General features: G+C 38.4%; 1 protein-coding gene across 5 annotated transcripts in view; it reads right to left on the bottom strand.

Annotated features, from left to right (window-relative positions):
- The window catches only part of sash1a (SAM and SH3 domain containing 1a), a 439,343-nt gene that overhangs the window by 58,558 nt on the left and 352,976 nt on the right, over window positions 1–27,809 (bottom strand). For all 5 annotated transcript variants that reach the window (XM_062044621.1, XM_062044623.1, XM_062044626.1 and 2 more), the window contains exons 3-4: window positions 9,221–9,271; window positions 4,450–4,499 (exon numbers count right to left, since the gene is read on the bottom strand). In XM_062044621.1, coding sequence (XP_061900605.1) covers window positions 4,450–4,499; window positions 9,221–9,271 — 101 coding nt within the window. The remainder of the gene's footprint in view (window positions 1–4,449; window positions 4,500–9,220; window positions 9,272–27,809) is intronic.

Below are 27,809 nucleotides of genomic sequence, written 5' to 3'. Positions count from 1 at the left end.
ACACTTTATTGTCATCAAACATGAGAGTATGATGAAATTACAGGTGGCTACCGTAGGTGCAGTTAAAATACAAGACAATAAATAACATAAATAAATACAAGTAGGAACAGCAGTCCAACAGTGAAAAACAGTGTAAGCTAGTGGAACAGTCTGATACATTGTTCATAGCATACTGATAAATCTGTGCTCAATTAGTTTGCTCTGCTTTTATTTTGGGTGTTGTAAAGCGCTAGTAAGGGTCTATGTTTTGTAGGTCAAGCAGGGCATGGAGCAACAGCTTTGCTGCCCTTGTCTGAATGTATCAACGTTTGTGTCAATGACGTGTTTGTGGCAACTTCAACTTTATCCTTTTTTTTTTGTCACCGATCATCAGTAGGGGAAGGGAAAATAAATCCTGTTATTTTTTTCCTATTGTTGATGGGCGACGATTTGTTGTTATTGTTGTTAGACGCAGGAACGGCTGATTGGAGATCTTGTGTCAGAAACTTTACGCCCTGCCAAGGAAGTGGCAAAGGAAGGTTAGCTGCCGCTACAATGTGTTTCACATTGTTTTTTGCATGTATAGCTATAATTATTCTTATAAAACGTGTTTCGTGTTTAGAGTTCTGGGTGTCTGGAACGGAATAATTGTATTTACATAATGGGGAAAAATTGCTTCAGTTTTTATACAAATCAGTCTTTTGGTACAGATTAAAAACCATGGCACCACTGGTTTTACAGAATATTCCTAAAAACAGCATATCACTCCTGTCATTTAGAGCAGTGGTCCTCAACCACCGGGCCGCGGCCCGGTACTGGTCTGTGGATTGATTGGTACCGGGCCGCACAAGAAATTTAAAAAAATAAAAAATAATAAACTTTTTTTTTTTTTTTAATTAAATCAACATAAAAAACACAAGACAAACTTACAGTTAGTGCACCAAACCAAAAAACTTCCCTCCCTCATTTACACTCATTCGCACAAAAGGGTTGTTTCTTTCTGTTATTAATATTTCTGGTTCCTACATTATATATCAGTACAGTCTGCAGGGATACAGTCCGTAAGCACACATGATTGTATTTTTTTACTCTAAATCTGTCCCACGGACAGATTTAGAGGATCTATGACTTGTTTGACTGTTTTTCAAGTAGTTATAAATATCAAGGTATTTATACTATGCGTTTTGAGAAAGGCTAGTTTCATTGGAATGAAGGCCAGGAGGGAAACCAGAGTGACAGGATGAAGACAAGAAAGGGCGACGTCATCCCAAACCATTTGGCATCTGGATTCCATCATGCTGAGGCTTTTGTCTGTGCAACATATACAGTACATCTATGGTAGAAACGAGGGCCCAGTTTGTGGTATGCGCTTCCTCTGCTGCACATGGCCGTCACATGAACGCCGCACTTTCACAGAGGGTCAACGAGGGGTGATAGTCCAGAAAGAACTAAAAGGTAAAACTGTTTTCTTGTGTTTGGTATTAGCCCGCATGGATGAATTGGAACTCGACAAGACTTCCTTGTTACCAAATGACTTTTATGGGTACCGGTTTTGGTGACCCATTTTGATGCCGTGATCTCATGCACGGAGACGCTTTGTGTAACAGGAAAGCCGCGCCCAAACCCGGTTCAATTCTGCTCCTTAATTCATGCTCTTTAGGCCGTAATCATTTGGCCATCACCCTCTTAATGTACCCCTGCACCTCCCCGACCTTCACACAAAGGCAGGAAGGAAAGTAGAAAGCCTGCTGGACCAGAGCGGGTCAGAAGGAGGAAGCAGCCAAGTGGCTTTCCTGTCAGCGCAGCAAGGATGTGGCCAAGGGACACAAAGTACGGGTCACACAGCTGATACAAAATGCAACAATGCACCATAGGATATCATACACATGAAGTGAATTTAATTATATTTATATAGCGCTTTTCTCTAGTGAAACTTTACATAGTGAAACCCATTATCTGAATTACATTTAATCCAGTGTGGGTGGCACTGGGAACAAGTATCTTGCCAAAGGACACAACGGCATTGACTCGGATGGTGGAAGCGGGGCTCGAACCTGGAACCCTCAAGTTGTTGGCACGGCTACTCTACCAACACAGCCACGTCGCCCCATCATCACTTGGAGAGATTGAAACCAGTTGGTATACAGTACGTTCAATTAGGGCTGGGCGATATGGCCTTTTATTAATATCTCAATATTTTTAGGCCATGTCACGATACACAATATATATCTCAATATTTTGCCTTAGCCTTGAATTAACACTTGATGCATAAAATCACACCAGTATGATGATTTTATGTGTCTACATTAAAACATTCTTGTTCATACTGCATTAATATATGCTAATTTTAAACTTTCAGGCAGAGAGGGAAATCACAACTAAGTTAATTTACCAAAACTGTATTTATTAAACAGTTATTAAGCAGTGGCACAAACAGTCATATCATTTCAAAACAGAAAGTGCAAGATTGTCAGAGACATTTTAAAACAAGCTATGAGTGCACTTTTGTGCATGATGTCACTAAGATGACATTCAAAACAACACTAAATTAAAGTGCGCTTTTTGTACAGAACGCCACTACAATAGTTTAAAACAAATAAAGTGCACTTTTGTGCAAGATGTCACACAAGATATTTCAATAACTGTCAAATAAAAATGAGCTGCATAATAGGAAATCAAATAGTGTATGTCCTTCGCTATGGGGTAGGTTCCTGCGGACGTTATCTCCTTCTGTTCTTGACTATTTTTTTCATACGGTGTTGATGTGGAAATGGTTGCTTGGGCATTTTGTTGGTGTGGCACCGGCCGGAGATGTTGACATGCGGAGTTTCAAGCACTCTTCATTCTCTAACAGGTGACTTTTCAAATGATGCTACAAATTAGCAGTGGTGCTACTTTTTGTAGCAACGCTTTTGCCGCTTTACTTGACATATTACGGTTGTTTGTTCAACATCTTCCCGCTTGAAGCCAAACCACCGCCAGACGATGGACCCTGTGCTGTTTTTCTTGGGAATTAATTATTCTTCCTTCATTTGTTACCAGGTTGGCACCTCCTCTCACTCGTATTACCACTCGCACAGCACCGCTAGCATCACAGCTAACGTTAGCCATTTCGCTACCTGTCTGCTCCGCGAGGGCATATGACGTTGCACGTATGTGACGTATGTAAGAAGGTGCGCTTGTTTTATGTCTCTGTGAGAAGCAGAGGCAAGAAAGAGTGAGAAGAGCCTGTAGCGTAATGCCTGCAGCTAAAAGCAACTGCGTGAGAACGTATACTCGAATATCACGATATTGTCATTTTCTATATCGCACAGAGACAAACCCGCGATATATCGAGTATATTCAATATATCGCCCAGCCCTATGTTCAATCAAAACAAACTGCACTGTGCTCATGCATTTTAAAATAAAATATGACTATTCCCTTGCTTCAGAGTCGATTTAATAACCTCAAATTAAATGCTTTGAGACAAAAGTAACATCAAAATGGATCCATCCATCCATCCATTTTCTTCCGCTGATCCGAGGTCGGGTCGCGGGGGCAGCAGCCTAAGGAGGGAAGCCCAGACTTCCCTCTCCCCAGCCACTTCGTCCAGCTCCTACCGGGGGATCCCGAGGCGTTCCCAGGCCAGCCGGGAGACAGTCTTCCCAACGTGTCCTGGGTCTTCCCCGTGGCCTCCTGCCGGTGGGACGTGCCCTAAACACCTTCTTAGAGAGGCGTTCGGGTGGCATCCCGACCAGATGCCCGAACCACCTCATCTCAAAAGATATGAGCTCAAATAAACAGTACCTCTGACGATTGCATCCAAGTAGTGCATGCTATATTGTCTCAATTCCTTCAAGATGCCATTAATCAGCAATCAATTCCACACAATGATAACGGGTTAGTTCATTTCGAACACCGCATGTTTACATTTGCACAGTTTAACACGTTCGAAAAGAAGCAATTTAATCCAAACTCTTCTTCTCAATCGAAAGAAAATGACATTTGTGTTTTGTATATCGTAAAGAAAGAGCTGGTTGCAGAAATTGCAGTTAACAACAATGGATGTGTTCTTCCAAGTGTTTTATATATTGTTTTAAATCACCTGCCTGCAAGTGTTTGTCTCTATAAATCAGTGCTTTCATGTGCGTACATGCTCCTCGCGCACAGTGTCAACTCTTCTTTCACACATTGCTGCATTCATCTATTAAGTGGCAGCTTCCCCACCCTGAGGAGATGACCTCAACGCCCTGCAGGCAAGCCCGAGTGACCTTTCCTCTAAGCCGCTCACTGTGAAGCTCCATCAATCTATGCGAGTGGCACGTGGAGGTGTTTGTGTAGAAAAGCTAAACGTGATGCCCCCCGCTGTGTTTGACACGGTCCGATGCTGCACATTGCACATTGTCTTGACGTGTAACAGACAGCAAATTTCAGTGCTCAGCTGGCTTGCATATACTGTATGTTGTGGTGGAGAAACAAGGGACTTACTTTCTGTCTGTTTCTGGTGTGGACACTTCACTGCTGAAGCCGAGCGACTCCTGAGGAGAAAGTAGCGGGTTAGTGCAAATCTGTGTACACTTAAAGCAGCAGCCGTGCCTGCAGGTTTAGTAACTGTCCACACAGTTTGCTTTGTATACAATCCATGTCCTAACAGTGCATAGAGAGCTTGCAGAAATAAAAAGCATCCCCTCTCAGGAGCACATTCTGTCTGTGCTGGTGTCCTACTTTCTGCCTTTACACAGCTGATGACTTTAAAAGAGGTAGTAGTTAAAAAAATACCATTAATATGCTGCTTACAGATGGGGCGTTAATGTATTTGAATGGGAACTGCATTTTTTTTGTTTTAATTTTGCGTATCATCCACAATCTCTATGTGAGTTAATAACACACCTGTCTTTTTTTTCTGTGCATTCTAAATAGTACAAAACTACTACAAAGATGTAACAATGCAGGTAATGAAGACTATAAAACCATCTGACTGTGGATGCTTTTAAAAAAGGCTTAAAAACCCATCTTTTTAAAAAAGCCTTTTTATAGATTTTTATATGCATGCTGGTTCTAGCTGTTGGGCTGTTTCTGGTTTTATATTTTATTTGTTTTTATTATCTTTTATTATTATTATTATTATTACTATTTATTTTTTTATACAGTGGCACTTTGAGGTTGTTTGCTCAACGTAAAGTGCTTTTTACAAATAAAATATATTATTATTATTATTATTTAAAAAAAACCTCCAACAGTGTTTTACACGATGTATGTAATATAGTAACATGCACATTCATGACAACATGTAACACTTACAGTATTTTTTTGGTCATTTTAAATGAGAACTGCACTTTTTGGGGAATTTTGCCTAAAAGTAAAAAAGTCAGCTTACAATGGAGCCAATGTGAGGTACTATATTCCGCCCATAAAACCCAATAATAAACTATCTAAAAACCGGCAACAATACTCCAGTTACATTTTACGACTTAACCAAGTATTAGTAATATTGTTATTACAAGCGCTAACGCAGACAAACTATTTATAGCAGCGCCGTGATCACTAGCTTGTGTAGCTATGTTGACATCATCGGCTGGTTTGCCTCTGAGCTCCATCCATCCATCCATTCATCCATTTTCTACCGCTTGTCCCTCTCGGGGTTGGAGCTGCTGGAGCCTATCCCAGCTGCATTGGGGTGGAAGGCGATTTATCGATTTATTTATTGTAAATAAAGTAATTCAGACAGTTCTAAGATTTGGCTGACTGCAGTGAGCCACCTCACAGAGAGATCCGACCAGCTCCTTTAATTCAGGGCACTTACAGTATGTTACAGTTTTGCAAACATTTTCATTAATTTAAAAGATGTAGGAAGTGGCCCCGGTGTGTGAATGTTGTCTGTCTGTCTGTGTTGTCCCTGCGATGAGGTGGGGACTTGTCCATGCTGTACCGCGCCTTCCGCCTGAGTGCAGCTGGGATAGGCTCCAGCACCCCCGCGATCCCGAGAGGGACAAGCGGTAGAAAATGGATGAATGGGAATTAATTTAACTTTTTCATATTACAAATCCACTGTTTTTAAACTTGCAAGTGATAAATGCTTATTTAGTGAAACGAAAATAAATGTAAAACTGCATCAATATACATAAATTAAATCATTTTTAATGGAATCGTAGCTCCTGAATCGTAACCGAATTGTGAGATGCCCAAAGATTCCCACCTCTACAGACAACATTCACACTCACATTCACACACTAGGGCCACCTCGGAGTTCATGTAAATTGATTGTAGATCATATATCATGCCTTTCACCTTGATAATAGAAGGATGAGGACATAATCCGACAAGTTGGTAAACTTTGGCATCCGATTTAGACCCGGCAACGGCGAGAAGACGAAAAGAAGCATGGTTGCACCCCTTTTTTTTTTCGCAAGGATTATGAAGAATTTTTCATCTAAAGAAGATTATGACAAGATCCTAGCAGTCAGCATCCTAATGACAGCAGATATTGTACAGTAAGTGATGATTTGTTATGTTTGTTGGCTTTCATGAAGTCTGCAATGAGTAGTAATCAGTGTTGAAAAAAAGCAAATGTGACGCAATTTTTTAATTAATGCACCGCGTATGCCTAAAATTATATATGCTATTATAAATGTGTCTCTGGCTACAATATATACAGTATATACTTACATCGTGTATATAACACCTTAATGGAGGTGTTTGGATGTTTTTAAGGGATTTATAGGCAGAATAGAGACACTCCCATAAACACCATTGGAAGCGGAGTTTTGATCGCATTTATTTACTAGTTAGAATGCATAAAAAAAGTAAAACATATGTGTTCTTGTCTTACATAAGGATTGTCAATGATAGGCAAAATTACAAACAAAGTGCAGTTCCACTTTAAGCATTACCAGAGCTTCTTTCCTGGGCGCACTGATTGCAGAGAGCACACAGTAAAAAACACTATTTCCGTCAACAACAACTACCACTAATCATGTCCAGGGCTGTAGCCAGGATTTGATAAGGCCCAAAGTCAAAAATTGGTGGTCCAAGAGGAGCTTTGAAAGGCTGAAAACATGTCTCTCCCAGCATCATATGAGTAATATTACCTTGAGAAACAAAATGAACACTCCACTTTTCTAATTACTATGCTTAAGTTTAGTGTATTAAACAATTTTAACATCATGAAAAAATATGTCCAAAAACTTTGCATCATTTTAACCCCGACATGGGTTTGACTTTGAACCAACCCAAAACCTTCTAATTTATATACCTAGTACTAGGTACGTGTGCCACGAGAGCCACCGGAAGTTCAAAGGAGAAATGTGTCTTCATATCCTTGTCAGTGGTAGAGTATGATGTGGCCAGGAATATGTTTGTGGTAAAATTTCATATGAAGCGCCTTGTCATTCAATAATTTACATTTGTCATGCGCTTATTCATACAAAATGGGCCCCCTCATGGATAGGGAAGCCATACGCACAGTGTGTGTTCTGTGTTTACGGCAGGGCGGCACCTGACTGACATGACAATGATATTATACTGACAGAGTTTTACATCAATTTCACAGTAAAACCAACATTAGTGACGTAAGTATAATTTAGTGTTAGTGTTTTGTTGACAGCATATTTTGGATGTTTAAAGTAAAAGTGCACTTCAGTGCGTTACATCGTCTGGAGTTGCATCGTGCTGTGCCTGACTATAGATCCCATATTGAGAGAATATCTACCGCAATATTATGTGTAGCGCACTTGACGTCTTACACAAAGTATATTTGCAGTCAATCATATCATCTTCTTTTCGTCACTTATATAATAATAAAAATAAAAATAAGAAGAAGAAGAACGTGACCTCTGTGTCCTCAATTGTAATTACGGCCATGATCATGTCAGACTTTGTGAGTGACAACGACGACTACTTTGGGACAAATGATGATCCAGAATGTTATCTTTTTTTAACCTGAATATATGGAGGATGAGTTTTAGAAGCTACTGAAACGCTAAACATCATATAACACTATTGTTAAGTGCTAAGCATGAAATACAAACTACAAACATTACATAACAGTCCCTTACAATTAGGGCTGCAACAACTAATTGAGTAAATCGATTAAAAAAAAATTGTTGCTGATTAATTTAGTCATCAATTCGTTGGATCTATGCTATGCGCATGCACAGAGGCTTTTTTTAATGTATTTTATTTTATTTATTTTTTTATATATATTTTTATTTTTTTTTATTTTTTTATAAAACTTAATTTATAAACTGCAACATTTACAAACAGCTGACAAACAATAATCAAAATAACTATAGTGCCAGTATGCTGGTTTTTTTCAACAAAATACTGGAAAGGATAGAAATGTAGTTTGTCTCTTTTATCCGATTATTAATCGATTAATCGAAGTAATAATCGACAGATTAATCGATTATCAAATTAAACGTTAGTTGCAGCCATACTTACAATGTCCACTTTCACTGGAATGCCGACTGATAGGATGGTTGTATCTTTCATCAAAAAACTTGTGCTCCCCATTTAGGTAGTGAACTAAGCATAATCCTCACTCCTCAGGTAAAACAATTCTGGGATAAAATTAGCATCTTCCTACCGATGTCTTTGAGTCTAAGGTAAATTTCAAAGTGGACCAGCTTCTCGGTTAATGATCACAACCTTTTACTATACAGGTATTAGGCATGATTTATAATCTAGCATTATTGTTTCCAAACTCAGAGGTGATCCAGCAATATCTAAGTAGCTAGCTTGCCTCTCCCTAGTGGTTGGAGGAGCAATGTAAGTGTCCCTGTAAGCAAGAAGCTGTGTTTCCTGGGCCTTAGTTCTTCGAATAACAATATTGCTATAGCTTGGTTAATATGCAGGTCAAGGGATGTATATTGAGTGTTGACTCCAAATTTCCTGCATTGTTAGCCGCCTCTTGCAAGGATTTTTTTTACTGTTTAGAACTCAGAGATAAGAGAAAGACGTGTGTTCTTGTCTTACATAAGGATTTTGAATGATGGGCAAGATAAAACAAATATGCAGTTTTCCCTTACACTGCAACATGGATGGGCATTAATTAGAAGTTAATTGGATGATTAAATGTTTACTTCTGCAGAGCTGCACTGCATCATCAAGAGAAGGTCTAATATTTTGGTGATGTTATATAGCCATAATCACAATACATTAAAATTATGGAAAATTAATGGCTTTCTTTCAGTGTCCGCCAAAAGTGTACCAAACAATGTGCAAGTGTACCAAACAATGTGCATGTGTGTAATCTACATACCTGGATCTCAGTGCGAAGCTGCAGAGACACATTGTTTGGATCCTGTTTCTCCTGAGAAAGAGAAGGGCAAGGTCAAAAGATGAAGTAAAAATATTTTAACACAGTGGTCCCCAAACGGTTTTACTTAAAGAGTGTAATGTAGTTAACTTGCTCCCCTGCTGTGCACACAACGATACATAGTCAAAACTGCCCACGTAGCGTAAACTAATGCAAGTGAAATGGCTGTACTTTGTGTGACAAATTCCTACAATTTGTGTTTTACCTGCTATATGTCTTATTTGTGTAGTTTTAGCCATAATATTTTTCTTTGTATTTACTAATTATTGTTTTTGTCTTAAACCACAGAACAAATTTAGCAACCATCAATCATGAAGCATTTACCGGTACTACAATGTCAATAAAGCTTTCCATTCTATCCATCCATCCATTCTTCCATCTTCTTCCGCTTATTCGAAGTCGGGTCGCGGGGGCAACAGCCTAAGAAGAGAGCTTTATATTTTATGTTAACCTATCGGTATTATGTGAAATTGTAAATTGTTCTATAAGTACAAGAAAAGCTCAGTGTGTTTATGCCTTTTAACTTTAATTTCAATCTTCTAAAATTGTTATTTGAATGCAATAAACATATGTTAAATGTATCATAAGATTTTCTGTTACAATACAGATAATGACATTTGTGTGGTCCCCTTTTATTTTGAAAAGTATCGAAAAGTATTGATATACATTTTGGTGCTCGTACCAAAATATTGGTATCGGGAAAACCCTAATACAGTTTATACACACACATATACATATATACAGTACATACATATATGTTTATACATATATATATCCATCCATCCATCCAGATACATACAGTATATAGATATACTGTACATACATACATACATACATACATATGTACACACACACACACACACACACACACACACACACACACACACACACACACACACACACACACACACACACACACACACACACACACACTGTACACATATACATATATATACATATATATATATATATATATATATATATATATACCTATATATATATATATATATATATATATACATATATATATATATATATATATATATATACATATATATATATATATATATATATATATATATATATACATATATATATACATATATATATATATATATACATATATATATATACATATATATATACATATACAGGTATATATATATACATATATACATATATATATACACACATATATATATATATATATATATATATATATATATATATATACATATATATATACATATATATATATATATATACATATATATATATACATATATATATACATATACAGGTATATATATATACATATATACATATATATATACACACATATATATATATATATATATATATATATATATATGTATATATATATATATATATATATATATAAATATATATATATAAATATATATATATATACATATACAGGTATATATACATATATACATATATATATACACACATATATATATATAAATATATATATATATATATATATATATATATATATATATATATATATATATATATATATATATATATATATATATATATATATATATATATATATATATATATATATATATATATATATATTAGGGGTGTAACGGTACGTGTATTTGTATTTTGGTTCGGTGCGGAGGTGTACCGAACGAGTTTCCACACGGACATATTAAGTATCGTACTGCACGTTGTGTAAACAATACTCAAAATGCCGGACATTTGAGGCATTTAAGAAACTCCGCCCGGACATCCCCGCAAAAGAGGACATGTCCGGTGAAAAGAGAACGTATGGTCAGTCTATCCTAGCCCGGTCGCTGCTAGCATGCTAGTTATTTTGAGTTATGGTTGCGTGTATTAACAATGTACGTTTAGGGTTAAGAAGGGGTTTAAAAAAAAACAAATTGTGCGTGCAGCAGCATTCGTGAGGGAGGGGCAGAGACAGAGAGAGTTATGATAAACGTGCATGTGTCGCCAGGCTCTGCTTTTTATCGATAGATTTATCAGATTACATTTTTTATTATCTATAGCAGGGGTGTCAAAAGTGTGCCCCGGAGGCCATTTGTGGCCCACAGCTAATGTTTTAAAGGCCAACGGCACATTCTAAAAATACTATTAAAATAAACAAAAACATAACAAAAGTGAAATAAAAAAGCTTAAAGGTTAAATGTAATTTAGAAAAAGTTGCAATGTTGACTAATAAAACAAAGCTGTTTTTTTTCTTTTAAACTGTCATTGCTCAAAGCATAATATTGAATCAAAATCAATGTTATTATGAATTATTTACCTATCCAAGGTTCCGATTACTTCACATCAAATAATCCACTAAGAAAAACATTTTTGGTGGAAGATTTTGAAAATATGGTAAATAAATTACCAAAACATTTATATTTTGTTGTTTTCTTACTGTACCGAAAATGAACCGAACCGTGACCTCTAAACCGAGGTACGTACCGAACCGAAATTATTGTGTACCGTTACACCCCTAATATATACACATACATATATACATATATACATATATGTACACACACATGTATAACTATACATACATGTACACACACGTATGATTATACATATATGTACACACGTATAAATATACATATATGTACACACACATATATACCATATTTTCCGCACTATAAGGCGCACCTAAAAACCTCCAATTTTGTCAAAAGCTGACAGTGCGCCTTATAATCCGGTGCGCTTTATACAGTATATGGACAAATATTGAGCCACAACAAACTTAATTTTCATAAAGTTTAGGTCTCGCAACTACGGTAAACAGCCGCCATCTTTTTCCCCCCGTAGAAGAAGAAGTTCTTCTTCTATGGTAAGCAGCCGCCCCCGTAGAAGAAGAAGCGCGCGGTGCATGCTGGGATATATGACGTTTCATTTCCATTTGTGTGTTTATGTAAAGACCCCAAAATGGCTCCTATTAAGTATGTTGTCTGTCTAAGTATAAATAATGCAGACGAGGCGTGTTGGCTGAGTTCTCAACGTTTACTCACAGCGTGCTCATAACCACATTCTAACTGCCCGTATGGAGAGTCTTGGCGACATACAACAACGCTTTTCAGGGCTACCGCGCATGCTCGTCACTCCTGTTGCATGCTTGGTAGTGTAGTTGTTATTTTCCCTAGCCTAGCTCATAACATCACATTAAGAGACACGCTTACGCGCTTAATTCAATACTCGCCGTCATTCCGGGTGGATTGACAAAAGAACTCCAGCCGCTAGATATTGGTGTCAACGGGGCATTCGAAGCTAGACTGCTAACTGCGTGGGAACAGTGAATGACAGAAGGCGAACACACGTTCACCAAGATTGAGACAGCGCCGGACGACATACGCCACTATCTGCCAGAGGATCGTAAATGCCTGGCTGATTCAGTCTCAACTGTGGTCCGAGCTTTCAGGAAGGCAGGAATTGTCACTGAACTGCTGGACAACAGCAGCATTAATGACTTCGACGAGACAGAGCCGGCCATTTTGGATGCCGTATTCGCCCACTGTTTAATTCGGACACTGAAGAAGAAAAATTAGAGGGATTCGTGAATGAGGAATAACTTCATAAAGTGAGCTTTACATGTTTATTTTGTGTGTTGTGTTGTGCGACATTAACGTTTGAGCAACGTTGAGTTATTGATATATTGTTATTGCTCTGCACTATTTGGAGTGTTACTATATTGTGATAGCACTAACGTTTGATTTACGTAACACGAGTAAATCAGCTGTTTATTCATTTTGGGAGTGAACAGAGTTGTCAGAACGCTGGTTTGTAATCTATTAATAAAGTTTGACTGACCTATCTGACTGTTTTGTTGACATAGGTGCGCCTTATAATCCGGTGCGCCTTATATATGAACAAAGTTTTGAAATATGCCATTCATTGAAGGTGCGCCTTATAATCCGGTGCGCCTTATAGTGCGGAAAATGCGGTACATGTATGTACACACATACTGTATATATACATACATACTGCATATGTACACACATATATACACATACATATATGTACACAAATATATATACATACACATATGTACACACACACACACACATACTATATACATGCATATATGTACACACACACACGACACACACGCGCGCGCACACACACACACACACACACACACAAATATATTAATATATATACATATATAGATACACATATGTAAGCACACATTTATATATACATAAATATATACATATACATAATACATATGTATATGATACATACTGTATATACATAAATACTATTTGTTGTCTTGTCGCCACAATTTCACGCTCTGTCTTCTTTTCTTCTTCTTCTTCTTTCATTCCCCTCCTTCTCCTGTCCAGCTGCGCCAAACATTAAATATATTTAATAAAGACAAATAAGTCAAAAAGACTTTCCTATACAGGTTTGGCCACTCGTCCTTATCAGTGTGACCTCTTATCTTCTTTGATTGGGCTTTAGAGAATGAGTAAGTAAAAAGCAAATTCTTAAAGGGCAGGGTCACACGTGACATAACCTTCTTTAAGAGCTCTTTAGAAAAACCTGTGGGCAGTGGGTCATACAAAAATGAGTAGATCTTAATAAGGTACATATGTCTGCAAAGACATCTTTCATTTAGGTATGACAAATCCTTCAGGCCCATTAGTCTGTTCATCTCTTGGTCTGTTACGGTCTAACTTTTTGTAAAAATGTTATTCATGAAATGTCAAAAACAGCCTACATACAATTTGTCCAACAGAAAGTCAAATTATTCTCCAAAGTGATAGAACAGCCAGAGGAGAGCAGGAAGTGGCCTCATTACATTGCCAGGATGCATGTAGAAAAGATATGGGATAGCTTTGTACAACGCTCTACTATGAAGTACCAGCGAGACAAATAATGAATGTCAGCAAAGTTAAACCTTGGGAAATATGTACGTTTTAGCTGTGAATGACAAAAAAATGATGGCTCTATCTTATACGATTCTAAAGCATCCTGGTAACCTCCAGCATAATCGACAGCAGTGTCTTACAATGCTTGACAACAATAAAAAAAAAACATTCTTCCAAATGTGCTAAGTTAACTAGTTATGTTTAAAGGTCAAATTAATGATGTGTATAGTGCCTATGGCGAGAGAGTAAACCATCCATCCATTTTCTACCGCTTATCCCTTATGAGGTCGCGGGGGGTGCTGGAGCCTATCTCAGCTACAATCGGGCGGAAGGCGGGGTACACCCTGGACAAGTCGCCACCTCATCGCAGGGCCAACACAGATAGACATACAACATTCACACTCACATTCACACACTAGGGCCAATTTAGTGTTGCCAATCAACCTATCCCCAGGTGCATGTCTTTGGAAGTGGGAGGAAGCCGGAGTACCCGGAGGGAACCCACGCAGTCACGGGGAGAACATGCAAACTCCACACAGAAAGATCCCGAGCGCAGGATCGAACTCAGGACCTTCGTATTGTGAGGCAGACGCACTAACCCCTCTGCCACCGTGCTGCGTAAAGAGTAAACCGTCAAAATAAAAATATGCTGCACAAATTCCAATTTCCAGTGAGTAGGGGGAGGCTCCAGCTATGTTTTATTCTCACTGTGCCACACTTTGAAAACCTCTGATCTACAGCTTTCTAATCAACGAGTAAATGTATTAATTTCATGCATTAAAAGAAAGAGTCGGAAACATTGTGCAATTGTATCTTGAAAAGAGTAAATGCATGTATTTATAATGTATCCTGAAAAGAGTAAAAACATGTATTTATAATGACTTTTTTCATTTTCATCATAAAAGATAACTATCAAACAAATAAAATATACTCAATCAAATCAAATATTTAATTAAATCAAGGTACCAAGCTGGGATGAAGGCCCAGGTGTAAAATAAGGTTTTAAGACTTGACATTTGAAAAATGGACACTGAAAGGGTCTATATCAGGGGTGTCAAACGAACGGCCCGAGGGCCGGATCAGGCCCGCAAACAGGTTTTATTCGGCCTACGGGATGAGTTTGCTAAGTATAAAAATTAACCTAAAATATTTGAATGAAAGAAACAGCTGTTCTAAATGTGTCCGCTGGATGTCGCAATAGCAATTATTTGTATCTTTGTAGATGATGCTACATATGTACAAAATAAACCACATGATGTTAGTACATCAATCGAGGAAAATGATCAAACTACATAAATAACATACTGTAATTTGATTTTTATATAATTTTTTTAATCTAGATAGATTTAAAATGAACACCAATGAGTTATAAATTATTCAGAAAATATAAATAACGACAAATAAAGTATATATACTATTAACCGCAACAGGTAACTGTAAAAAAAACAAAAAAACAACAACATTATGATTTGTGCAATTTCAAAATGTGATTGTTCTATTTTTAAACAAAGAAAACAATCTGAAGTTGTCTTTATTTTTAAGTTATTGTGCCGTGATTTCACCAGTGCGGCCCACTTGGGAGTAGATTTTTCTCCATGTGGCCCCCGATCTAAAATGAGTTGGACACCCCTGGTCTATATAATGGGTAGAGGCTGATCGTTATACATTTTACATTATTATAATTTTATAACATTATATTACATATTATAGTATTGGCATTTTTTGGTACAAAATGCACATCTACTAATCATATGTAGTTTTATCCAAGGCAGGGTGCATGGGCTTAATTGAAAACCATGTGTCAGTATTTTGATCGTATTAAATTTTTTGGTAAATAAGCTAGATTTGTGAGCATTAAAAATTCATTTTTTTTAAATTTTTTTATTAATTTTATATTAATTATTTGCATAAGCATGGTTTTAAAGGCCTACTGAAACCCACTACTACCGACCACGCAGTCTGATAGTTTATATATCAATGATGAAATCTTAACATTGCAACACATGCCAATACGGCCGGGTTAACTTATAAAGTGCAATTTTAAATTTCCCGCTTAACTTCCGGTTGAAAACGTCTATGTTTGATGACGTATGCGCGTGACGTCAATCGTTGAAACGGAAGTATTCGGACTCCATTGAATCCAATACAAAAAGCTCTGTTTTCATCTCAAAATTCCACAGTATTCTGGACATCTGTGTTGGTGAATCTTTTGCAATTTGTTTAATGAACAATGAAGACTGCAAAGAAGAAAGTTGTAGGTGGGATCGGTGTATTAGCGGCTGGCTCCAGCAACACAAGCAGGAGGACTTTGACTTGGATAGCAGACGCGCTATCCGACGCTAACCGCCGACCGCACGGATGATCAGGTGAAGTCCTTCGTCGCACCGTTGATCGCTGGAACGCAGGTGAGCACGGTATTGATGAGCAGATGAGGGCTGGCTGGCGTAGGTGGATAGATAATGTTTTTAGCATAGCTCTGTGAGGTCCCGTTGCTAAGTTAGCTTCAATGGCGTCGTTAGCAACAGCATTGTTAAGCTTCGCCAGGCTGGACAGCATTAACCGTGTATTTACAGGTCCATGGTTTAATAGTATTGTTGATTTTCTGTCTATCCTTCCAGTCAAGGGCTTATTTCTTTTGTTTCTATATGCAGTTAAGCCCGATGCTATCACGTTAGCTCCGTAGCTAAAGTGTTTCGCCGATGTATTGTCGTGGAGATAAAAGTCACTGTGAATGTCCATTTCGCGTTCTCGACTCTCATTTTCAAGAGGATATAGTATCCGAGGTGGTTTAAAATACAAATCCGTGATCCACAATAGAAAAAGGAGGGAGTGTGGAATCCAATGAGCCCTTGTACCTAAGTTACGGTCAGAGCGAAAAAAGATGCGTCCTGCACTGCACTCTAGTCCTTCACTCTCATGTGCCTCATCCACGAATCTTTCATCCTGGCTCAAATTAATGGGGAAATAGTCGCTTTCTTGGTCCGAATCGCTCTCGCTGCATTGAAAACAATGGGGAAATGTGAGGAGCCTTTCAACCTGCGACGTCACACTACTTCCGGTACAGGCAAGGCTTTTTTTATCAGCGACCAAAAGTTGCGAACTTTATCGTCGATGTTCTCTACTAAATCCTTTCAGCAAAAATATGTCAATATCGCGAAATGATCAAGTATGACACATAGAATGGATCTGCTATCCCCGCTTAAATAAAAAAAAATCATTTCAGTAGGCCTTTAAATGTGAAACAGGTCCTTGTCATAATCGACCATCTGTATCCTAAAGCTATCATCGTTTTAACGTTACTTGGGATTATAGTTACTGTCATTCCCAGCCTTGCTGCAGAGGCAAAACTTAAAAACTAACAACACATCTGTCCTTGAAACAACATTGGCAGCCGGCTGTGTTCAAACCACTGAGCCGCGCAGACTTATGTGTGTGAGCAAACAACATGAACCACCGTCAACAAGGTAAAGGTGTGTGCTCAAATGTGACACATCACAAAGTTTCACATAAAGCGGCAAGAGATTGCTTCTACTATCAGCTCTTCTTTGATGGTATCTGTCTGGCATGTGCCAGTCTCCTCTGCTGAATGCTAAATCTATTTTTAAAAGGGTGCAAAATACACACCATCTGACAAATGGTTCATATACATTTCACCACGGAGAACGCAGACCCAGACACAAAGCTCCTCCTACTCCGTCCGTGGGTGCCATCTTCGACACAGGAGGAGGCTTTGAAAGTGTGAAACAGGGAAGATGAGTGAAAAATCAAACCAAACCCTTAGATCTTGTGAGAGGGACTGGGCGATGATGAAAAATTCATGCAAGAGCTTCAGGAGATAGATCTGGCTCAGTTTAAAGTGAGAAAAATTTGTTTTTGGGGAGGTGGTGGGTATTTGCTTAGTTCACACAAATGAATCCCATAGGAAGGGTATCCTTTACATGAACTTGGCAGCATCAGCTAACGAGACTGGCCCATTTACCTCGGCGTGAACTGTTGTGCACGCATGTGAATGCGCAGATGTGTGTGCGCGGGCGTGGAGTTTGTGAAAGCAGAACTGATTGCTTATGTGTGACCGAATTAAATCAAAAGATCAGGTGAGGGGAGTGTAGCAATGGGCGTGCTTTGAGTTAATGAGGTTCATGCTGCCTCACATCGGAAGCCACACACGCACACAATATAAGGCTCTGAAAAGCTGCTGCAAATTTCATTTCATGTCACAAGGCAGTATTTTGAGTCACAGAAGTAATGAGGAAAGGGCGATGGCTATGAATCGGTGCATTTTGAACATGCATTTAGAAGAAAAAAGAATACATTCAAAAAGCAACAATACTCCATTTACATTTCGTGACTTGAATATTAACCAAGTATTAGCGATATAGTTATTTTAGCGATATTTTTTAATTTTTAGCGACGGCATTTAGAAGGCGCTAACAGCTTGTGCTGGCTGCGGTGAGCTGCTTTATTCTAGATCATAAATAATACCTTTTACCTGGATAGTAGAAGGATGAAGACATAATGTGACGAGTTGGTACACTTTGGCATCCAATTTACACCCATAAATGGCATGAAAGACAAAAAAAAAGACGAGTCGTATGCGCTTGGTTCCGCCCCCCTTTTTTCTTTGCGAGGATTCATCTAAATCCGTGGTTCTTAACCTTGTTGGAGGTACCGAACCCCACCAGTTTCATATGCGCATTCACCGAACCCTTCTTTAGTGAAAAATAAAATGTTTGTTTTTTTTCAAATTCAAGACAAAGTTTGGTAACACTTTAGTATGGGGAACATATTCTAAGTAACAAAAACTTAATTTAGAGTTTTTTGGACACTAGGGGAACATATCCTAAGTAATAAAGACTTAATTTAGAGTTATTTGGTTAGGGTTAGGGTTAGGGTTAGAGGGTTAGGGTTAGAGGGTTAGGGTTATAATAAGGCCATTAATAATTACTTAATAATGACTAGTTAAGAGCCAATATGTTACTAATTTGCATGTTAATAAGCAACTAATTAATGGTGAATATGTTCCCCATACTAAAGTGTTACCATGTTTTTTTTACTGGTGCATAAAACCGTGCATGAACATCACCTTGTTCAAACAACAAAACCAACACAGCATAAACTCACAACAAACTACACACCTGCAAATCAGTCAGCTGTTGCCGTATCCGTAATATGCCGATAGGGAGAAGTTTGTATTTACACGATGAGTCGGGTGTGTTTTGACCTACGCCGAACCCCTGAGGCCGACTAACCGAACCCCTAGGGTTCGATCGAACCCAGGTTAAGAACCACAGATCTAAATGGTAATATAGGAACATCCTAATGACAGCAGACATTGTACAGTAATTGCTGTTTTCTTATGTTGGTTGGCGCTCATAAAGTCTGCAGTGAATTGGTTGATTGATTGAGAAGTTTATTGACATCTTAAAGAATTTAATCCATGTAATGCTTTAAAAAGGCAAATGGATGGCACAAAAAGCCAAAAGGTTTGTTTCCATTGTGGTCCATTAAATATTCATCACATTTTATACATTCAATAATAAAAGATATATAACCTGTAACATGTATATACAAAAATACGTTAAAAATGGATACATTATGTACATATACAAAGTATACATGTCAGGTGATTTGAAAAACAATATATACAAAAAATGGGGGTGGGGGGGGGGTATATACACTATGAACATGACACTATGTACATGATGACTCCAAGAGTGTGCAAAACAGAATTAGAAATTATATATACACTATAACCACATATAAACCTGCTTGATGCTTCGGAAAGTTGCTGGGGATCAATTTTGGTTCAGATCAGGTAAAGGTTGAGCTGGGCCATGATTTTATGGCAGTTTTAAAAATTAGTAGGGAAGTTCGAATTTTAAGGTCTGTTTGTAGTGCATTCCACTGAAGGAAAAAGCCATGCGTTTTTGAAATTAATACGCCACCAAATGCTTAAAATGATCGAAATACGATAATATTACATGTTATTATAAAATGTTCCTGTTATATATATATACTTAAATACAAATATTTAGCTGACTTACTGGCTTTGCACTGTGGCGGGACTCTACAGTGAATAATGTACAAAATAAACCACATTTATTTGTACAATGGGACGCATTTGTTTTCTTGGCGCTGTCAAAATGTGCATGACAGCTAGAATGTGTCATCAACATACATTATAACAATAGTAATAATAAAGTTAATCGCCTATAATTAAGGACGTGTTAAATTACAATACATGAATGGATTTATAATAAATGATATCAGACACTATGGTTTCCAGTATGCAAAATAAACGCTATGAACATCTGTACTTCTTCTGTACTATAATCTGCTATACTACAATTTTTTTTTTAACTGCTCATATTAGTACTATATTTACTGCACATATTGATATGATATTTCCCTGAAGTGGTATTTGTCTTCTCTTGTGCCGTACATTATTAAAGACAAAGCAATTTTATAAACATTAAGCTATGTGTTATCCGAACTGCCCCCTTAGCAGTATGCTTAGTGAAAAGGACAGTGTGTTAAATAGAAACATTTGGGTCCAAACATAACTGTAAAGCCCACTATCGGCTGGAGTTCCTGCAGTGATGTCGATGCTAAGCTCGCAAGCAAAAAAGTAGGCGGATATGCGGCAAAACCCGTAAGACCAGGTGGCTTAGCAAACGTATGCCAGCTGGCACGGTCCGATGAGTCTGGGTGGGCAAGTGTGGTGTGGATAGTTAGGACGACGAAGAAACAGGCACCAACCGGAAAGCCTGGTGCGAGCTTAAACAAAAAGGAAGACGTTAGCTGTGGGACCAGTACGGCATGATTCAAGCACGCGGAACTGCCTCAGCTGATAACACAATGACATGTCTTTAGGTAGCTCTACCTTCTACTGCTCCAAAAGGTTCACATGTTTTGTGTCTTTGTATTGCAGCACTGGCATGCTTGTTTCAACAGTCTGAAGCATTCCAAAACCTGTAGGATCAACATTATTTAGCGATTCAAAAGAGAAACACCAGAGTTATTACAAATTCCTGTGACAGAGTCACCTTCTGTAGACTGACTAATAAACCACACCACAAGAAACACAAATCTAACACCTGCTCGCTGGTTATCCCAACATTGAAGGCGTGCCGACACTATTTGAAGAAAATCTTAAAAGTAACAAAAGGGCCGCTGTTTGAGCGCGTGCTATGTTTGCGAGGTGAAAAGGCCCGAAGGTGGAAAGAACAAACAAGCACCTGTTTTTTCTTCTCCTCTGTAGTGTCTTAACCTCAATGAACTGACCCACTTTGACAAAGAACTTGGCCCGCTGGTGTTCCCCTAAAGGCAACACTTTACACTCTGGACATCCAAGAAACCAAACATTCATGACTTTTTTTTTCTAAATAATGTCACCACCAAATGATTAAAGAACGTAAATTAAGGGACATATGAGCACTTTGAAAAGACATTCAAAAAAAGTTTTTCATAATGTATTTCTACTGCTCAAAAATTATTTTTGATATAATTAATCTACTTAGACTTAGACAAACTTTAATGATCCACAAGGGAAATTGTTCCACACAGTAGCTCAGTTACAAAGGATGGAAAGTGTAAGGATGGAAAGGACAATGCAGGTATAAAATAGACTAAAAATGTACCGTAGTAGCAATATAAAATATAACATATGTAATATTTACATAATATATGTACAGTATATCATATATACTATATTATATGTGTATTTAATATATACAATATATAACAATTATCATGTACAATATTACAGTATATGTAACAGCTGCATCATAAACTAGAAAGTAGATCCAGCAGAAAATATACATTATAAACAAAGAGAAATAGCTAACATAGAAGGTGTCAGTTAATAGACAGATATCATCTTTTGCTGTATGGCGAGTGATTATACAGCTGGATGGAGTGCGGAATGAAGGAGTTCTTGAATCGAACACTGTGGGGACAAAGCTGAAGGAGCCTGTTGGAGTATGAACTCCGCTGTCCCTAAATTGTCTGGTGGAGTGGGTGGGCAGGATTGTCCATGATGGCCAGCAGTTTGTCCAGTGTCCTCCTGTCCCTCACTGACACAAACGCCTCCAACTGCATGCCAATAGTTTGGCCGGCTTTCCGGATCAGTTTGTCAATCCGGAATATAATATATATATACTCTATATTTAGGCTGTGATTACCCATCAGAAATTAACCATTCACAAGCTGGTCTCGGCAGGCTTACAGGATTCCACCTGTACAAACGACTGTCTTATTTACTAAACAAGCAATACAAGAGAATCTCTAAAATGAAATGCCAGTTTAACAGCATCAATAATAACCTGCGAGTGACAAGAAGAAATGCTCTGACTTGCTTAAGGAGAAGTCGTTTGGTTCTTACATACGTCACATACACCGTCATACGCCCTCGGGGAGCAGAGAGGTAGCGGCATGGTAACATTAGCTGTGATGCTAACGGAGTGGTGCGAGTGGTAATACGAGAGAAAGAAGGTGCGAATCTGGTAACAAATGAAGGAAGAATTAATTACCAAGAAAAACAGGACGGGGTCCATTGTCTGGCGGGGGTTTGGCTTCAAGCGGGAATATGTCGAACATACAACCGTAATATGTCAAGTATGTGGCAAAATCGCACAAAAAGTAGCAGCTCTACTAATGTAGCATCATTTGAAAAGCGTGCTTGAAACTCTGCATATCAACATCTCAGTTTGGTGCCACACCAACAAAATGCTGAAGCAACCATTTCCACATCAACACCGTATGAAAAAAATAGTCAACAACACAAGGAGATAACGTCCGCAGGAACCTACCACATAGCGAAGGACATACACTATTTGATTTCCTATTATGCAGCTCATTTTTATTTGACACTTATTGAAAAATCTTGTGTGACATCATGCACAAAAGTGCACTTTATTTGTTTTACACTATTGTAGTGGCGTTCTGTACAAAAAGTGCACTTTAATTTAGTGTTGTTTTGATAAGTCATCTTAGTGACATCATGCACAAAAGTGCACTAATAGCTTGTTTTAAAATGTCTCTGACAATCTTGCACTTTCTGTAGTGGAAATGACATGAATGTTTGTGCCACTGCTTAATAACTGTTTAATAAATACAGTTTTGGTAAATTGACTTAGTTGTGATTTCCCTCTCTGCATGAAAGTTTAAAATGGGCATATATTAATGCAGTATGAACAAGAATGTTTTAATGTAGACACAGAATCATCATAATAGTGTGATAATATACATCAGGTGTTCATTCAAGGCTAAGGCAAAATATGGAGATATATATCGTGTATCGTGACATGGCCTAAAAATATCGAGATATTAATAAAAGGCCATATCGCCCAGCCCTATATAGAACAATATAAAAGTCTGACATTACTGACATTGTCAAAAGTTCTAAATTAGTAGGTTTTAAAAATTGCACACATGCTAAAATGAATGAAAAAATAACTCTAATGGATTTGAAGCCAAATTATTTGCGGTTAAACCTAGTATTTTAAAGATTAAATGGGTCCAAAACAAACAATTATCCAAAACCAGTACAAAAACGGCACAAGACAAAGTGGCTCAGCACTTTTCTCTATTTCTGTCATTTTTACTTATCATTAGTCGATAAGTTGCCAATACTACTAAAAAAGAAACTTGACTACAACTGGATTGAAAGATGCCTTAAAGGATTACTGTTTTGTTGAACTAGGATTGGGTAAGAGGCTGATAGATTCCTTTTTTTTTTTTTACTAATCAGAGATTGGTTGATGAGTTGACAGACGTTTTTTACCACAGTTGTGTCCTGGTGTTCACAAGCCTAAATACCTGACTCATGTAAAAGATTCCTTCAAAAGCGATGCACGCTCAGGGAGACACAATTACATTTCCGGATTCTTTGTCACACAGATGCAGGTGATGTGTGAATTCCAGGAAAGTGTGTGTATTTCCACAGCACCGGCAAGAATGTAAGAGCAAGCTGGAGTGAACATGTCATCTTAGGGCAGCTAATGTCCATCCACTCTGCGGAGCCGCTTTCATTACTAATCCTTGCCTCCAGGGCAGAAAATAAACTAAGTTTCTTTCAAGTATCATTGTCACTGCAGGACTACAAGATGATAAAAAGCTAAACATGCTACACTACACAATAAGAGGCTACAAGAAGCAGCTAACAGTCAAGCTAAAGCTTTTTTGTCAATTTTGTTATTGTTCACAAACTCAGGAAATAAGTTGCTAGATATAGTAAGGTTAAGGGAAAAAATTATTTAAATGAGAGCCAACAGTAGTTTTTACTTTTGTTTAGTTATCCTGCACTATTCACTTTATTTTGTGCAAAACATTGTACCACGACTTGTACCACAAATTCAATACATCATCTGGTTTAAGACAATACTAGCAAATTTTAAATTTAATGAAATAAGCTGAATTAAAATGTCTTATTGTTCCATGTTATTTGCTTAAAACATTTCAATTCCATAACCTATTGTCAAAGTATCGGATCAGGACTCGAATTCAGATCAGATTTGAGGCAACCCAAACTTATAATATATTCAATATATTATAAGTCTGATTGGGACAAATAACCACTTGTATAACTTGCCATTTTAAACGATTACTTATTATTATCATTAAAGATGGACGCGTCTCTTATTACGAGAGTAGGTATGAAGATTTACAGTTCTGCATATGTGGTTTGAAAATCCATGCCATCAAAATCCCACCAAAATCCATCAACCTATAAGACTGCTGGGAAACAGTTCGAGTATGCTAGATACTAATCCATAGGTCCCGTTCATCGAGGGGATGTTTATTTACCCCCTTTGCTTCCATGCAAAGATGAAGATATAAGAGAAACAACACATGAGGGGCCAGGCAGGAAGTGGATACTGAGCTCTGCGATTCTCCATCATCAGCTCTAAACAGGGGGGAACACTGTGTTTTACTTGAACAAAGAAAGACACAGACATTGTTGTGTTAATGAGAGGCCCCTAAAAGGCTAGCTGACGCATCCTGCAAAAACAAAACAATGTCTGAATACATCGCTCACCAAAAGGGACCAGACGATAATTAGCCACTCTGTGTTTATCCTACGACAATGGCACGGAAGTCAATTTTGTGAACCACAGGTTTACCAATGTCCAAGATAAGCATTTCATGAGAAAATAAGTATTAGTTTGATTAATAATAAGTTACCATAATGGACCAGTAACAAAAAAATTAAGTTATCCAAGAGTCGATTTCCAGTCACAAATTGACAAACATCCAATCAGGTGACCAGGAAAGTCTCTGAGAGCCGGTCTAAATTTAATTTATCATGTTGTTTGCCCAAATTACAGAGTTATCCTGTAAATCACATATGTCAGAGTCAAGGCCCGCGGGCCATATCCGGCCCGCGAGAAGGTTTTTTACGGCCCTTGGGATGATCTTGATTTATTATTAGAACCGGCCCGCAGACCGCAGATCTTTTTTTTTTTTTTTTTTTTTTTTTTTTTTTTAGACCGCAGATCTTTTACACGCACCAAGCGGATGCCGGTCCAAGGTTCCGAAAGGGGGCGAGCGGCCCGCCGGGACGCGCCTGCCGGCCGAAGGGCTGCAGCCCGGCCGTCAGTCGCGGAGCCCGCCGTGCCACGCGCGCCAAGGGGGCGGGCCGAAACCCGGCCCCGAGGCCCTGAGACTTCTGCTTTGTTTCCCCAAACCGCGCGTCACCGCCGGGCCCGCACCACCGTCGGGCTGCAGCCCGAGCGTCGGTAGCGGAACCCGTCATGTGCCGCGCGCGCCAAGCGGAGCGGGGGGGTCAAGCGGGCCGAAACCCGCAGGCCACCCCCTCACCACGAGGCCCTGAGACTTCTGCGTTTGACCACTACGCGCGGCCCGTCGGGACGCGCCCGCCGTCAAGCCACGAGGGCCAGCCGTCGGGTCGCGGAGCCCGCCGTGCCACGCGCGCCAAGGGGCGGGCCGAAACCAGCGGGGGGTTTCGGGCACCCAACTCGCCTCCCTCCCACGGAGGGAGGAGGGGGGTTTAATGTGAACATTACTGTGCAATCACATATTTAGAGTTTTTACTCAATTCAAGTTTAAAAGTTAAAGTTTAATATTTGTTTTCACTGCATGTTACTTCTCCTTAAACAAAGTGTTGTTTTTGATTTATAGATTTTTGCACTTTATTTTATTGTATTTCAATTTAATTATATTTTAAAAATATTTCAGTTGAGTGGATGATAGAAAATTGCTATTATTGTTTTTTTCTTTGAAGTAAATTTAGCCCACTTTTGCTAAAATAGAAAATATAGGCTACTGATGGTGCCTTGAATATCGGTTTCTTTCATTTAATGTTCATGTTATGGGGATTTTTATATAAAGGAAATTTGTCTTTTGTGTCTGTTGAAAATTAAAGATTACTGACAGAGCCATAAGAAAATATTGCTTTATTTATCTGATCATATTGGAATATATTTGTTAGGTTTTCAGTAGGTTCAATTAGGTTCACTAGACTATATGCGTCATTTAAAAAATTTTCAATGAACATTCGAACAGTCCGGCCCTCGGCTTGTAGCTAAATTTTTTATTTGGCCCTCCGTCCATTTGACTTTGACACCCCTGCTGTAAATGGAGAGAGTAACATGGTCATTGGGAGCGATTTAGGAGAGTCTATTTCCTTGTGTTGGACTTGACTACGGAAATGTTGAGCCTATTCAAAGCTGTTCATTTGTGCTACTGGGTGGAGTTTATTTACACAATCTTAGGTTGTGGACAAGGAGAAATGCCAGCAAAAAGTTTGGCATGTCTACAGTAGCTTATTTATGACTGGAGTTTTGGAAAAGTAGTACTGAAAGGTGATTTAAATTGGAGACTGAAAAAGGCACACAAACTGAAGATTGTATTCAAGACCAAATTGCATCACCATCTTCCTGTGCCCTTTACAAGACTTTGGCCTTTTCTTTTAAAGGCCTCATTCGTGAGGAGAGCCAGTTTCTAAATGCCTCGCCATTAACAGATTTATAACATTGATTGCGACCTTAATAAGTCAACAGGTATATGACATTAGAACTTATTCTCACTCTCTCTTTTTAACAGCCAATTTTAGAAAGGTGGATGAGCAAAATCTATGAAGTGTGGGTTGATGCAGTTCCTTTTGCGAGCTCTTCAATGAGGTGTTGTCTGACCCGTGATGTTTTTCCCTTCTCTTCTCTATATCTTGCTGCCAACATTTGCAGTGTCGGGACAGCTGCAGGCGCTCAGATTCAACTCCTCTCTTCATTTGCCTCAACCCTCATCCCTTCAGTCCACCTCCTCCTTTAGGCTCGGGGCCCAGTCAGTTCAGTTTTGGTAATGCTTTCTTTATATTCCCAGATTTTAACCACCGAGGAGGATGAGCCTGTTTCAGATTATATTGAGGTGATTTACAGTATGTATATAGAGACAACTATATTTATCCCAAAGACCATACAGAGAGAACCCTCAAACAGATGCATCAGCGTTTCCGCTGTAATGACTTTGATGTGTCTGCAGTTATTAGAAGGCACACTTTAAAAATCAGCAGTCCTTGTCAACCAAAACCACATGGTTGCTTTCAAAAAACAAACACACGCTACTCACTAGAAAACATAGCGCTGGCAAAGACAAGCTCAGGTGGAACCAACAAGTTTCTGCTGAGATTT

Source organism: Entelurus aequoreus, linkage group LG04 (genome assembly GCF_033978785.1).
Source record: "Entelurus aequoreus isolate RoL-2023_Sb linkage group LG04, RoL_Eaeq_v1.1, whole genome shotgun sequence".
Taxonomy (NCBI): Eukaryota; Metazoa; Chordata; class Actinopteri; order Syngnathiformes; family Syngnathidae; genus Entelurus; species Entelurus aequoreus.
Note: the sequence above shows the minus strand (reverse complement) of the source record. Positions and strands in the feature narration are given on the sequence as shown.